We start from the raw sequence: 16,678 nt of genomic DNA on the forward strand, positions 1-16,678 counted from the left end.
CCAGACTTCACAATTTTTCCTTTTGAGAACCCTATGCTACTTACCTGGCTCCCTGTCTTTTTCACAAATGAAGTTGTTAATGTCTTCACATTGAAAATCATTCCATAGTCCAGCATAGATTAGCCCAGCACAGTCTTCTCCTGGTCCATGGCCATGACCCCAGTTATCAGGCTGTCCAGTTTTCCAATTCCTTTTACAGAAAAAACACAAAAATTGAATATTATTTGCACAATGTGACATCTTTGATCAAGAGCAAAAAGTATAAATTAAAAAAAACAAACCACTGTTTCTTTCCTGAAATCAAATTATATTATTTAAAAAACAGTGCATTCTCTTTTGAGGAATGAGAAGCATATGTGCAGTTGCTGAGAAGGGAATCTCTCAAGTCAATACAGTGGGATGTCAAGGTCATGAGGCCTAAAGTCTGATTTCCATGCTGTACCCCCTAGGGTATTTGTTTACTTTGCCCCAATGAAATCAGTTCAATATGGTATTTAAGTGCAAAACTGTGGGGAAAACAGCCCAACTTTCAGTAAATTATATAGTTTATCATGAGAAGGCAAATGATGAATTTTTAGTATAGGTCTCATAACTTCCAAGAAGGGATTTTTAAAGGTCATCTAGTTTTATTCCTTCATTTTACAGATGAAGAAACTGTAGTGCAGAGTTTAATTGACATGCTTAGGATCATACAGTGAGTGTTAGAGCTGGGATTTGACCCTAGATCTCATGGTTCTAAATTCACTTGTCATTCCATTGGCTTTCAGAAAAAGGGAGAGTGTGGTTTGTATTTAAATGTATGCATGTGTATATATATATACATATATATATGTACATATATATACACACACACACATATATACACACATTTATATATTTATATATATCTATACATACACACACACACACACACACACACACACACACATATATTCAATGGGAAGACATTATTCCCATACATTATTTTTTCTCATTTCTTCTGAGCAGAGGACCTTTTGAAAATTTATTTGGATCTTTGTATGTTTTGAAATATATGAACATAAATAAGAACTGAATTGTTAAAGGTAGTAATAATAATAATATTTATAAAGCACTCTTTATTTACCAGTTATGTATTAACTGTTTTATACTCATTATCTCACTTGATCCTCAAAACAACCCTGAGAGGTAGGGGCCATTATTATCCCTATTTTCCAGATGAGGAAACTGAGTCAAATAGAGGTTAAGTGACTTTCCCAGGGTCACACTGCTAATTGTCTGAGGTTGGATTTGAACTTGGCTCTTCTGACTCCAGTCTCAGTGCTCTAGCTTTCCCAGTATACAAAGAAATATTTTTTGCATCTAGAAATCCCTCTAATGATAAACAAATGGTTATGATTTGTTTGGTGGTGGTTATGTTGTTTGCCCTAGCTGAGAATGATTAATTTCATTACTGTTTAGAATATTTCAGTTTTTTTAAGGAATTAAAAAAACAGAAATGACAAATAAGCTTCTTTAGGGTGGGTTATATTTTAAAACTTGTTAACCTTGACTGTGTAATTTGAAACAACCCTTAGGATCTTTGTTTGGCAGAGTTAGCATTTTTTGATTATGTTTTCATTTAATAAATTAGATGAACTTCTAATCTCAGCCCTCAGAAGTCTTTTTTTTCCTCTAAGAAACAGGTTGCTACACAGAAGCTTGTGGTTACTGCCTGAAAGGATGCCATGATCAGCTTTAGGACACGCCTGCTTGATGTGGAGGGTCTGAGAGAACATCTGGAAAAGGATGCACACAGCTTTCCAGAAACTATGAGTCATTTTCCCATCAGAAATACACAGTCTTGAGGTTACTTAAGGACACCCCATATCATCAGAAACTTCTAAGGGTAAGACCAGCAGTCCTCAATCATGTTTACAAAAGACATTTGATATTGATAGTAAATTAAACAAAAACCACACATACAGGATAGATTTTCCTTTCAACTGCATATTTTGGAATATTCTTTATGAAGAATGATTGACTATAAGACCATACCCAAGTATTTTTAATAATGGAAAGATAATTTGAAGGAGTCTGTAAGAATATGTGAGCTAACCTCTGAGTTTTGACTTTATCTAGCCTGGAATCAGGTTTCAAGACCACTTCATGTCTCGCCTTCACCATGCTGCCTCCCTTCCCCTCCCTTTCTAGTTCTCCTTTATGGTTCTATCTTCTGTTATTAGAATATAAGCTTTCTGAAGACAAGAACTGACCCAGAACTTAATGAATAGTCTGGAAGTTAATAAATTCTTAGTAAATTTTTTTCTGTCAACTATTCAACTACCTTATGTGAGCTCCAAAATAGAAAGATACTTTTGAGGATGGTGAGAAGATCCCAAAGGTGGATGAGGAAGGTAGAGAAAATGTATAGGTATATAGAATGTAGAATGTTTGCTGATTTTGTGTCCCCTTGTCTGACCTCTCTGCAAGTATTGTTTGTTACACAAGTTTTTGAACACTACTATCTTACTAGTATGGTATATTATTTTGTAAGCAGATGAACTTGGGCTTATATTTTAATTTTTCTTAGTGTATTTAGGACCATAGTGGATTGGAGAGTCAGAGACCATAGGGTAGTTCACAAAATTATAACTACTTTGTCCCTCTAACCCTATCTGATAAACTCCTCAGCTAATTGATGAATTAGGTAAATTTTACGTATAAAAGTAATGAAAAAGTACTTAGTACTTGTGGGGCAGTGAATAGAGCACTGGACTTGGAGTCAAGAAAGCCTGAATTCAAATCTGACCTCAGATACTTCTTAGCTGTGTGACCCAGAGCAAGACACTTAACTTTTTTGCCCCAGTTTCCTTATAGGTAAAATGAATTGGAGAAAGAAATGCCAAAACCACTCTAGTATCTTCGCCAAGAAGATCCCAAGTGGGATCAGGAAGAGTCAGATGTGACTGAAAATGGCTAGTCAGAAACTGTTAAACACATAGAAGGGAAGAAAAGAAATCTTCCTTTTCATTTGGTTCTTCACTTTCATTTTTCATGCAGCTGAGTTTAATATAGAAGGAGCTACTTAGACAAAAAGATAACTGGTTGAAAATTATAGGGGTATTGTGGAATGTTGCGATCCAGTAATATTGTCTTTAACTTTGAACTTATCCAAAAAATTATCTAACTTTTTTCATGTTTTTGATGTTCTTTCTTTGGAATCAGATGCATAGTGAACAACTAGGGATGGGAGCAGAGATACCAGGGATATCCCCAGAGGATATATAGCTTTTGTGTATGACTTCTCCAGAGCTAGACTAGAAGAAAACACAAACCAAGTGACTTACCAGTTGCCCTGGAATGGATCACAACAGGAAACTTATCTGTTCTTAGAAGTCCTCATATGAAATTTAAATGATAAACAGGAATCATAGGGATATTATGGAGAGCACCCATACTTCTGGTATGAGTTGAACAAGATGACCTCTAAGCTTTATTTTAGGCCTATAGTTTTGACCAATTAATGAATAATTGATTAAATTGGGCCAGGTTTTGTGATGAGCAGTGGGGGGTACAAAGAAATCAAAAAAACCAGTGACCATTCTTAAGAAGTTTATAGGAGGCTCTCCCCTAATAGGGGAGAAACATGAAAACAATTATTTACAAACAATACAAATATGGGATAAACTGGAGACAGCTAGGCGGTGCAGAGGACAGAGTGCCAGGCATCTAGAAGCTCATATTCCTGAGTTCTAATGTGACCTCATATATTTGCTAGCTGTGTGACCCTGGGTAAGTCACTTAACCCTATTTGCATAATTTCCTCATCTATAAAATGAGTTAGAGAAGAAAATGCGAAACACCCCCAGTGTCTTTGCTAAGAAAAATCTCAAAGAGGATCATGAAGAGGTGGACATGACTGAAAAAAAAAAACCTGAACAACAACATTCTCAAAGGGAGGACACTGGGAAAGTGCTTCCTTGAATTGGACAGGGAAAGACTTCTTGCAGAAGATGGAACTTTAACTGAGATTTGAAGGAAGCCTGGGAAGCTAAGAAGGTGGAGATAAGGAGGGAAATCATTCCTGGTATGGGGAATGATAGTCAGTGAAAATGCCCAGAAAATTGGAATGCTGTGTGTGTGTGTGTGGGCAAGAGCAAGAAGACCAGTGCCATCGAATTGCAGGGTATATGGATATTAGTAAGGTGTAAGAAGACTGGAAAGGTAGAGAGAAGCCAGTTTAGGAAAGGCTTTAAAATCTAAATGGAGGATTTTATATTTTATACTGGAGGTAATAGGTAGCCACTGGGAGTTTTTGGAGGAGGGGTCATATGATCAGACCTGTGTTTTTTGGAAGATCAGTTTGACAGTTGAATGGTGAATAAATTGAAGTGATGAGAGACTTGAGATATATCAGGCTGTTGCAATAGTCCAGGTGATGAGGGCCTATACCAAGATGGTGGCAGTGTCAGAGAAAAAAAGGGGATGGGGATAATATCCAAGAGATATTGAGAAAGCAGAAGTGATGAGACTTGGCAATTGACTGGATGAGAGCTCCTGTAAAGTCAAGGATGACACTTTAGTTTCAAGCCTAAGAGGATGCTATCTATACCATCAATAGTAATACAATGCAGATAGTCTAAAAATGTAGCTTGAAGTCAAGACAACCAACAGATAATTCATCAACAAGCATTCGTTAACTTCCTACTGTGTATCAGATACTATGCTAAATACTGAGGATATAATGAAAGGAATAGAGAATATTAACCTTTATTACAAGACTAAGGAAAAACTCATTGGGATGTTTGTGTGACAAAATTCTTGTTAGAAATAATGGAATAGGATCAGAATAAAATACAATGACATTTCCAATTGTGGAGAGAAAAATGAGATAGAAGAGAAAAAAGCTATATATTTCAGAGAAGAATTCCAGCATAAATTGGAATTGAATCATATGTAAAGGTTGTGAAACATCCTTCTCTTTATCCCATAGATACCTATTCATTTTTTCCTCCCTGCACACTATGCCTCTTTCCATATATCTATTGCATTTTCATATATAAATGTTTTCCTTGATTACATATTATATTTATGAGTTCTATTTCACAGCACAAGAGGCTGATTCCATAGATGGTAAAAATGCAGTGGTACAGATAAATCACCAGCAAATTGTAAGAATATCAGTCAATAAATATTTATTTAATGCCCACTATATACAAGGCTAGGAATTCAAAGAAAAGGAAAAAGCATTTTTTTTTGCCCTTGAAGAGCTCAAGATAGAATGGACTTATTTGCACAAAGCATTTGGCTTTAACAACCTATTTTGAGTATACCAGAAGACTGAAACTATTCTACTACATTAATAAACTTACCCAAATAGGGAAACCTCCTAAAAATGTTCCAGCATCTTCAGAGTTATGCTAGTAGGTCTGAAAGTTCCCCGAGGATTTCATTCCCATCCAGAGGGAGGCAGTGCTCAAGTTTGAAATTTTCCAGATTCCCTAACCAATGTGCTTTCTAACTGCCCACAAAATCGACCAAAATTTCACGATCAAGGAACTCCCAATGGTGAAGCTTTGACCTTATAACTGGGAAGTGTTATTAGTAAGAGGTACACCTTTGCCAGAGAATCCCTTTCTTGTATAGAAGGCTGCACTGAAGAAGATTTCTCCCTGGTGGTTTGGCTCATTGTCATTCTGGCTGAATTGTACTGAGTAAAAATGGAAGGAGTTATATTGTTCATGCCCCTCCAAACATGCTTTTGCCCTTAGTATTCTACTGTGGAAGTGTCATTCCTCTGTCTGGAAAATTTATTGCAGGTCAATTAGATCCTAGCTACAGTTTCAATGCATAAAATAGCCACTCTGTAAGGCATTTATTTTTTCTATTCTTACAGTTAGTTCAAAGACATGAGAAGCATGAACAATTAGGCTACATTTCCATGCACTTTACAATTGTGTAATATATGTCACAAAAGTCTTATATGTTGAGATACTTCAGGTACAGGCAGAACTTGGGGATGGGTATGCTAGCTCACCCTGGGGAACATTCCCCTGAAGGTCTAATGAAAGATTAATACACTGACCCATAATCATCACATACCTATGGAAGTGATCCAGGGTTCTAGAAGGCTATTATAGCAGATGACAAGATCTCTCAGGTGCTACCAAGTTAGAAAGGTATTTTTAAGATCATATGAATGGTCAGTAATGTGTTCAGTATTCAGAAGAGAAATATAAAGTCTTTAATACAGAAGAGAAAGTTCTTACCAGCACCCTAATGGCACACAACAAAATGATGCACTGAGAGACTAAGAGATGTAAAGCTGGAGTAGGCAAAGGAAAGAATAAAATGAAACATGCAGGACCAAATTTCAGACTAAGGTCAAGATATTCAGAGTACTGGTCTTGTTGTTCAGTCGTTTTCAGTTGTGTTTGATTCTTCTTGAACTTATTTGGGGTTTTCTTGGTAAAGATACTGCAGTGCCTTTCCATTTCCTTCTTACAGATAAGGAAACTGAGGCAAACAAGGTTAAATGACTTGTTCAAGGTCATAAAGCTGCTAAATGTTTGAGGCTAGACTGAACTCAGGAAGATGAGTTGTCCTGCCTCCTGGCACTCTATCCACTGTTCCACCTAACTGCCTCAATCATGATAGAATGATATCACTTAAAAAAATGAATATAGATGAAAGAGGGGAAGGGTCAACAGGGTTAAACTCTGCATAGAGGTATAGAAGAATAAGGATTAAGAAAAGGTCATTCTTTAGCTTTAGTGATGAAGAGATCATTGGAGACCTTGGATGGTGCAGTTTCATTCGAATGATGGAGTGAAGTCACAATAAAAAGAATTGAGAAGTGAGTGGAAAGTGATACAGTTAAGCCAATAGATGTAAAAGAACTTTTTCTAGAACTTTGTGAAAGGCAGCATAGGCACAGGTTGATAGAGAATGCAGGGTCAAATGAATTTCTTTTTTTAAAAGAATGGAATGACTTGAGGGCATTTAAAAAGCAGCAGGGAAGGAAAAAGATAAAAATAGACAGGATATGATAGATGGAATGTGTATAATAAAAGGACCAAGCACCTGGAAGGGACAGGAGGAAATGGAATTAAGGATATAAATAGATGGGAGGATCTTGATAATGCCAAGGATCATTTCTTCACCAGAAACTAAAGTAATGGAGAAAATGGAGGAGGGTGTTGAACTGATAGTAAGTGCAGAATTGGGAAGGAAGGGAAACATATGATAATTGCTTCAATTTTTTTTTTCAGTGAAGTATGTGGTAAGATACATCATGAATGATTTTTTCATTACATTTCCCCAAAGGAAGCTGTGATCAGACAATTTAACAATGTGTGGAGTCCTCTCTCTTTCAGTTTATGCAGCTATTATTATGCAGCCATTAGTATCCATTTTCGGTATTTAACTTGGGGGACCTTGCATTATCTCTATTTTCCTTGCCTTACTATATTTTAAAATTTGAACCTCAAGATTCTTATATTTACATTTATTCCTTTCTGTGGAAAATGAGAAACAGAATCTGAGTATTGTGGCTATGATGCAAAAACCCAAATTCTCATATGGCCTCTGAATAAGCGTCTGTGGTTTGGGGATTGCATTCCAAACCAGATAGCTTGCTATTTAATACTTATCTGAGTCCAGGTATTACCAATGGTGCTTCACTCCTAAAGCACATAATTCTTGCTGGAGCCTGGGGAAAGAGAGCCCAGTTTCATCTTGGGAGAGTTGGCTTGGATAGATCTGTTCCTGCTCAATCCATTCCATATGGGCCAGCATTGGTTTTTTCTTAGAGGAAAGGATTAAGATTGGATTTCTTGGATAGTCCAACTCAGAGCTTTCTCTTTTCTTTCCTTTTTTGTATTTATAGCCATAAGAAAAGTGCTGCAATTATGGAGGAGACTTCTCCAAATAAAAAAAATAATGATCCTGGCACCCTATCAAGCAAAGAAAGCCAATCTTCTTTTCTTTAATGGTCTATACTTCTGCTCCCCCCCCACTCCCCTGCCATTTTTCCTCTGTAGCTCTTGCTTCATTTTTCTATTATAGCAACTTGGAAGGATTTTTATCCTTACCAGAACCTGGATGCATGAGGCAGTATTGTGTGAAGCAGATAGAAAATTAGCCTCACAGTCTGGAGAACTCACATTCAAGCATGGCCTCTGACTTTCAAGAGCATTCACATATCCCTGTTAATTTTAATGCTTTCCCTCTGTTGATTATCTCCCAATTTACCCTGTAGATAACTGGCTTGATATCTAATTGTTTGAATTAGACTGGAGCAGCTCCTTGAGGGACTTCTTACTTTTCTTTGCATCTTCAGGGCCTAGCACAGTACTTGTCATAGTAAATACTTAGTAAATGTCTACTGGTTGACTGATACAGATGACGCTTTTATCTATGCTTTGCTTGCTGAATCCAATGACTATCTCTTTAGATAACTCCCTACTGCATCATGTGACTAGGAAGAAAAGGTTTATTTGGCATAACTAGCAGACATCTCCTCATATAAGTCTTATATCCCTTTCTTTCAGGTTCTTTGATTCAATACTTCAACAATTCAGCCATTGGATCTGTGATGTTCCTAATATGTGTGCTCCCTCTAAAAGTGTAGATTGAAACCAATCTACAGCTAGGTGCTACAGGGGATAAAACACTAGCACCAGATGTCAGTAGAACCTGAGTCCAAATTTGGTCTCAGACACTGGATAAATCACTTAATCCTAATTGCCTCACATCCAGGGCCATCTCCAGTCTTCCTGATTCATATCTCTCACTAGACCCAGAGGAGAGGTTGGTGACATAGCACAGCATCCCCTTACTCAAATCCAATTCACATGCATGTCATGATATCACCTCCCTGATGTCATGGTCCTCTTCGAGAACAAAGGACAAACATCATCATCATCAGATCACAACCAATTCACATCTTCTTCTCTTGTTTAAATTTGTTCATCTCTTCCCAATATTCTCTCACAGGGAATATATTCAGTGTGTTCACATATTGTTGTTGCTGTTGGTCCTTCATTCTTGAATTGGACCAATGACATCAGGAGGGTTATATCTTGACTCACATATGGATTTAAGTGAGGCAGAGTTGTGCAAAGCCATCAGCCCCACTCTTTCCTCCAAAGTCATCTGAATTCAATGGCAGGACATGGGTCAAGATGACTGGCATGGGTTGTCTTGACTCAATATAGTAAAATCCTTACTGCAATATCTGGGGATTATTTTGGAGATATCTGATAATTACCTTTGTTTCCTAGATATGTACATGAATCAGTCCTAAAGCATCTCCTAAGAGTGTCACTGGTTTAGAAATGTTTTCTAAATTCTAAATTCAATATGCTCTATGAAGGCCAATTAATGCCACAGTATTGTCTGAGGGTTCTTGATATACTCCTTTATATAGTTTATTGGAAATATCCCTTGACATGAAGTCAGAAAAAATAGATTTAAGCTCTGGTTCTGCTATTTACTAACTGAATAAATGGGTAAGTCATCTCTGAACCTGTTTCTTCAGCTGTAAAATAGTGCATTTTTTTCACACACCACACCCTTCCCCCATTCCAGCACATGTTTTGGGTTAGATGAGCCTGACTCTGAACCTTTGGATGCTGCTTGCTTCTTCTATTTTGTTTTCTTCTCTTGAGCAAGGTTGACTGAGTAGGGAAACTGATATGAACAGTTCCAGCCTTGGAGACAACATTGTGATTTTGAAAGGAGATCTGTGGGGTGGCTAGGTGACACAGTGGATAGAGCAACGGCCCTGGAACCAGGAGGACCTGACACTTAATAATTACCTAGCTGTGTGACCTGTCTCACTTAACCCTATTAACCTGCAAAAACAAAACAACAACAACAACAATAACAATGAAAGACGATCTGGAGATCATGGGTCCTCAGTGGGAGCTGATTGAAAAGCAGGAAGAGTTTCTACTTCAGAGAGGTTGATCACTGACAGGAGGAGTCCAACTCCTGGACAGCCTTGGCAGAAGATATTGGAATTATTTGGATAATATAGAAACAAGGTGAAATAGGAAGGGCCAACTGAGCAGTCCCTATCTTGTTGTTTTAAATATCAACCTCTTGGGAGATTATAATAGCAGTGTTAAGTTGTTACTGCTAATGTATTTAAATATTTTGCCAATGTGAATTTGGGTTAAGCATTTCTTTTGTTTGGAGTAAGAAAATAGCTGCCCCATTTCTTATTTACATTGCACACTATGTATCTTTCTATCCCCCTCCTTTTGAGGGAAAATCTGGATATTTTAGTACAGTTTAAGCTAGAAATAAAGCTCAGGGCTAGGGACATAAAGAACCAGAAAACTTGAGAAAAGAACCTTGCCAGACTCTAACAGTTTTGAAACTTAGTCTTATTACTTGTATCCAGTGATGGGTTGTTTATTGTTCTGTCATTTTCAATTGCATCTGATTCTTTGTGACAATATTTGGTTTTTTCTTGGCAAAAATACTGGAGAGGTTTGTCATTTCCTTTTCTAATTCATTTTATAGATTGAGAAACTGAGGCAAACAGGGTTAAGTGACTTTTCCAAGATCACATAGTTAGTAACTGTTTGAGGCAGTATTTGACTACATGAACATGAGTCTTTCTGACTTCAGGCCGGCGATATGCCACTTAGCTACCCTCATAGATGGAAGGGGAACCTTATTTGGAACGAGAAAAGATAAGTGCTTTGACCCATTCAGGCTCTGCAATGGGTTGTTATTGTTACAAGTCCTTTAATACTCAAATTGATTAGTTTTCTCCTTGTTAATAGACATTTAGGTTGGGATAGGATACAACTATTGCTTTGAATGTTTGGAAATGATATTGTGTATAAAATGTGGTCCAGAAAGTCAGTTTAAATTGCTTCCATTGTTCTATGCTTGTTTTTATGGGGTGATATCTCAGCTGGATTTACTGATCTTCTCTAAATAATTATATTCTGCAAATTCAATTATTTTGCCACCTAATTGAAATTCCAGTTTGTGAGAAGGGCATAATGTTTTCATTTCATAATTAGACGTTAAGTCAAGATATTGAACTGGGCTTAGTTTTCCTGATAATGTGCTACTGATGGGCGCTCCATAAAATGACCAAGAAAATTGCTATTGACCTCACTCACAATGATCAGGAAACTCCTGGCTTTTATTATTCATCCAAGATAATACTTAGAAGGAAATGTCCTGGCAAAAAAGTATCACAGTGTGATTCTATACTTCTGTATTTAATAATCAATTTTCCTTTTGGTCAAAAACAATATCAAAAACAATAGTACACCTTCAAATGCTCTAGGTAATTAGGTGACTCAGTAGATAGAGTGCTGGACCTGGACATTTATTTGCCATGGGATTTTAGGCAAATAATTTAATCTAGGTTTGCCCCAGTTTCCTTAACTGTAAAATGGGAACAATAACAATACTTTCTAATGTTGTTTTTAGAATCAAATGAGATATTTATACAACCATCAACATAGTGCCTAGCCACAATGCTAGCTATCATCATCATTATCATCATCAATCATCATCATCATCTTCACCCTCACTCTCATCATCATAGGACTCTATAAATTTGGAGGGAATTCTCTAAGTAGTATGGCTAAGGAGGAAGGCAAGAAATTGGCGGGGGGTGATGGAAGACTGCATAATTACTGAACCATCACTTTCAATTAATGTTTAAGTATCTATTATGTGCAGGTGCTGTATAAATGTTGGAGATCTAAAAAGAGGCAAAAGATAGCTCTTGCCCTCAAGGAGTTTACAATCTAATACTTAGAATTTAATGAACCTCTAGGAAACTTTTCGGTACTCACATGTATTTTGGGGTAGTTCCATCGAGCCACTTCCACTCATTCTCCTGTTCTGAGTCTGTAAGGCCAATCCAGAAGTTATCTCTTCCCACCATCTGCTTTTTTATCCATTGCTGCAAAGTAAGCAGTAGAAGGCATTATTACAGATGCCCTTAAGTTTAAACTTAACCTTAACCTTAAAAAAGATTGCTTTAAACATAAAATAGATGACTTATGGGGATTTTTGAGTTTATTTAGCTACCTTTTAAAAAAAAGTATTTAGAAATCCAGTCTTTTTTAAGGAAGACACATTAAAAGACACATTTAAAATTCTATCATTAGAACTGAAAAAAGGGCCGAATACATTAAACTTCTTTCTCCGGCCCTTTTTTTCAATTCTAATGATAGAATTTTAAATGTGTCTTTCTCTTGTTCCCTTTCATATCTTTTTTGAAGTTGTAATGGTTGATTTTCTTAGATGATAAATTATTTTGATGAGCTGAAAACCCCTGGAACCCTTGACCCTCCTGCCATCTTTTCCTGTGTTTCAAATCTGGGTAGTTATTTTAGAAAGTGCTCCAAGAAACTATTGCCAGAGGGTCTTGATAGACATAAGCAGGTAAATTTTAAGTACTTGCTCCATGCAGTAATACCAGTTCTTAGTCATTTTAAGTAATACTCTATGCAGTCTACCTTGCTCATTCTGCCCCAAAGTTTGCCACGTATACATCCTAAGTTAAACCAAGCTAAACTATTTGATATCCTCTGTCTGGTCTGAAGTCAGGCTCATCTTCCTGAGTTCAAATACAACCTCAAATTTTTACTAGCTATGTGTCCCTAAGCAAGTCGCTTAATCCTGTTTTCTTCAGTTTCCTTTGCTATAAAATGAGTTGAAGAAAAAAATGGCAAACCACTCTAGGATCTCTGTCAAGAAAAATGTACCAGGGTCACAGAGTTGGACTCAATTGAAAAATGACTGAACACATATCTTATATTTTCAAACAATTATATTTATGCTTGTGCTAGTTTCCTTGTCTGGGCTATGCACCCCTGGGCATCTCTGCCTGCTGAATTTTAACTCATTCTCTCGGACTCAGTTCAGATGTCACTGGACTCAGTTCAGATGTCACTTTCTCTGTGAAGATCCCCCCCCCACCAAGTTTATAAGTAATCCTTTCCTTCTTTGGACTTTGAACAATGCTTATGTTTATATTTTTACTATGAATTTCTCTTTTTGAATCTACATTATTTGTGTATAAGTCCTTTCCTTCCCACGTGACCTTCCATAAGGTCAGGAACTATGTGTTACTGATTTTTATATTTTTCCTAGTATTATGTACATATTAGACACTTAAATTCTTGTTGCATACATAAATTATTATTATATTCCCTTGACTGGCTCTTTCATTTCCCTAATAATAATTTTTTTCTCCCCTTTTCCATTAATGACTAGTGCTGAAGGAAAAACATCTTAGTCTATCAACATGGCTACTTTGGGGGTCTTCTCTCAAAAGTAAGTGGTACTTTCAAACTAGAGGGAATGAGAAAACGTTTTTATAACATCAATTCTTCCCTTTTTATTTATTGAGTAAATGCTTAGACTTTATCTTCTGGATATGTTTATTTGACTATGAGTGTTCAGTATCTTTGTATCCAGCTCTCTCCAATCATGTGATTTTTCAATTTCTAAATATCCTTAAATTGCTGTAGACATACCTGTTCTTCTTTTGTGTTTATGAATATGAGATGTGAAGACTTGTCTTCACAGAAAAGTTTTGCATCATGAAAAATTTCTCTTTCTGTTGAAAAATAGTAGCATTTGTCTGTGTAGTTCTTCCAGTGAGGAGGGCATCCTAGGAACATGAACATTTAAACACTGGTTAAAATAGCATGAGTATGATGTCCCTTTTCAGGAATATCCAAGAGATATACAGTTGACTCCTCTTTGCTTCTACATTCAAGGGGCAGTAAGACATTTTCTTGTGCGGACTCATGAAGAGACACACATTGTAAAACTTTATGTCTGTGTTTAATACGAAGTTTAACCTAGAAATGAATTACAAGATTCCAGTAGTTGAAACCACACAATTTAGGAAATAGCTATTTGTGGGACAATTATTTCCCTGTCTTTACATTCAATCTACATTTGGATTAGTTTGTACAAGGACAGAAAAAAAAACTGTAGAAGCACAGATGTGCACCATGGTCTGGAGTCCATATGTTGTCTATAAACAACTGGATGTGAGGACCCAGGATTTAGGTAAAAAAAAAATAAACCAAGGTAGTAATAATAATAATGAAAATCTGAGTCTTCCAAAGAAGAGTACTTTGCTGATCAGATTTAGGTCTGGGTTGAAGAGAAAAGTTAAGTCTAAAATCTGACAACTTTTTTGGGAACGACCTGTAATTTCATTTCTGGGAAATCACCTTTACCAATGCACCTGCTCTGAAATTTTATAGACACTTTTAGAGTTGCATGGGACACTGAAAAGTTAAGTGATTTGCCTAGAAGCACATAACTAAGCATGGATAGACATGGCATTTAAAACCCAGTTCTTCTTGGCTCTAAGGGCTCTTCTAAACAGCTTGTCCTTGTATGCATGTTACATATATGTATGCATATGTTTATGTGTATACATTCACAGAATACATATAGCAGCATACCTTTTATAAATATAGATAAATTATACTTATGTACACATACACACATATATTTGAACTATTAAATCTGTAGTGAACATACTAACATAGATACTACCACATTATTTTAGAAAAATGAATTGCATATAGATAGGCAACAGAGGGCTCAGTGTGAATATTAATGGGGTGAACTGAAGAATACTTTCATCCCTAAGGTGAAGAGAATATATGAAAAGAAGACTCATATGGTGGCCAACCTCAGGTTTTAATCAAGGAAATGTTTTCTGAAGGGCATGCTTTCTGAGAGTCCAACCCAGCTAAATAAACAAGGAATAGAAAACCTGATCACATTGAGAGAATGAAGCATATGGGTTTGAGTGACACCACATGGTGCTGGGCAGCAGGGCTCTTGTGCTTGCCCTGTATGATTCTTTCACTGCTAAATAAGATGGGGGGGGGCAGGACAGAGATTAATAAACATCCTATGAAGGCAAGTCAAAACTATGTGCTCTCCAGGGAGATGCCCACCCTGACTTTCCTCTGGGACCACCCAGACTTACCATTAGGCTCTGGTGCCACTGTTGGTTCATTCTGTAGAGCAAGTGGCGCCATTGCTCCTGAGGGGCCTGGTGGACCGGGTGGGCCCTTTGGACCTGGCATGCCCGGCACCCCAGGTAGCCCAGGAAGTCCTCGGGGACCTGGAACTCCAGGCTCTCCCACAGTGCCCTGTAATCCTTGGAAGCCAGGAGGACCCTGAGGGCCAGGAGCACCATCCTTGCCAGCAGGACCTGGAGGGCCTGGGTCTCCACTTGGTCCCGGAGGACCAGTCTTCCCTGGGGATCCTCTTTGTCCTTTTGGTCCTTGAGATCCTTTGGAGCCCTTACTGCCTTTGTCCCCTGGAGGGCCGATTGGTCCAACTGGACCTCTTTCACCTGTTGGGCCTGGTGGCCCTGGCTCCCCTTTTTCTCCTTTTTGTCCTTTGTTGCCAGTAGGACCAAGAGGTCCTTGGGGTCCCCTGTCACCTTTAGGTCCTCGAGGACCAGGAGGGCCTGAAAGAGAATAAAAATTGTAACTTGTATAAATAATAATTGATAAAAGACAAAAATATCTGTAGAATTTTTAAAATAAAAAAATAATTTCCAAAGTGCAAAAATCTAAACTTATAATATGGTATATATTATGCATCAATTTATTGACCTTATCAAAAGATTCTTATTTTTTTAAGGATTTCATAAAAAATGCTTTAAATAACAATTTTCTCTACCCCATTTCAAATATTTGATTTATACACAGCTTTTCAGTAATGCTGCTTAGGTAAGGGTATATCTATAACTGCATAGTGTAGAAAGAGGTTGGAGCACTGGGTCTTGAGTCAGAAAGACCTGAATTCAAATCCAACCTCAGATTTACTGACTTTGTGAGCCTTGACAAATCACTTACCATCTGACTATCTTGGTTTCCTCAGCTATAAAATGGTGTTAATAACAGTACCTATTTCCTAGAGTTGTGAGAATCAAATGAGATAGTATTTATATAGTGTGCAGCATAGTGCCTAGGACATAGTAATTAGTATTAACAAGTCCTTCCTTCTTTTCTTCTTTCCTCCCTCCCTCCCTCTCTTCCTTCTTTCATGTTGAAATGAGTGATTATTTTCTCACTCTTCCAAGGCTCTCCACATCATGACCTCCTAGGAGGGATTTGTAGTCCCTCAAAAGGCAGCTGAGAATGAACTCAGGATTCTTTCCAGATGATTATTTAGTGCTTCCTTGACCTTTTTTCTCTTCACTGTCACATGACCCTTGGTTCTTCTTCTAGGGGGTCCTTTGTTTGTTCTTTTGTTTTTTAGGTTTTTGCAAGGCAAACGGGGTTAAGTGGCTTGCCCAAGGCCACATAGCTAGTAATTATTAAGTGTCTGAGACCGGATTTGAACCCAGGTACTCCTGACTCCAAGGCTGGTGCTTTCCACTACGCCACCTAGCCACCCCTCCTTTGTTTATTCTTAACTGATATATTCTCTTTTGGGTTAAAACTGCCTAGATTAGGATTACTTGTCACCCTGGAGAATACTCATAAAAAGAGTAGAGGGATCTTGTTATATACTCACACTCCACTCCACCTCTCTTCTATCTGTTTCACGTATACTCCTGTAGCTAATTCAAAGACTTGGACCAAGAGTCCAGGTGAAGCCTTCTCCCTACCTCTCTCCCTCTCTGCTCTTGACTTTGCACACTTCACTGTGTGTGGAAGAAGAGGGTAGGACTGAAAAT

The 16,678-nt window shown here is 37.5% G+C and overlaps 1 protein-coding gene across 1 annotated transcript in view; it reads right to left on the reverse strand.

Moving 5' to 3' along the window:
• Positions 1-16,678, reverse strand: part of COLEC12 (collectin subfamily member 12) — a 235,700-nt gene that overhangs the window by 2,260 nt on the left and 216,762 nt on the right. Inside the window, exons 6-9 of the mRNA XM_074208320.1 lie at positions 14,972-15,460; positions 13,488-13,624; positions 11,796-11,905; positions 45-190 (exon numbers count right to left, since the gene is read on the reverse strand). Of these exons, the coding sequence (XP_074064421.1) occupies positions 45-190; positions 11,796-11,905; positions 13,488-13,624; positions 14,972-15,460 (882 nt within the window). The remainder of the gene's footprint in view (positions 1-44; positions 191-11,795; positions 11,906-13,487; positions 13,625-14,971; positions 15,461-16,678) is intronic.

This window comes from Macrotis lagotis, chromosome X, assembly GCF_037893015.1.
Source record: "Macrotis lagotis isolate mMagLag1 chromosome X, bilby.v1.9.chrom.fasta, whole genome shotgun sequence".
Taxonomy (NCBI): Eukaryota; Metazoa; Chordata; class Mammalia; order Peramelemorphia; family Peramelidae; genus Macrotis; species Macrotis lagotis.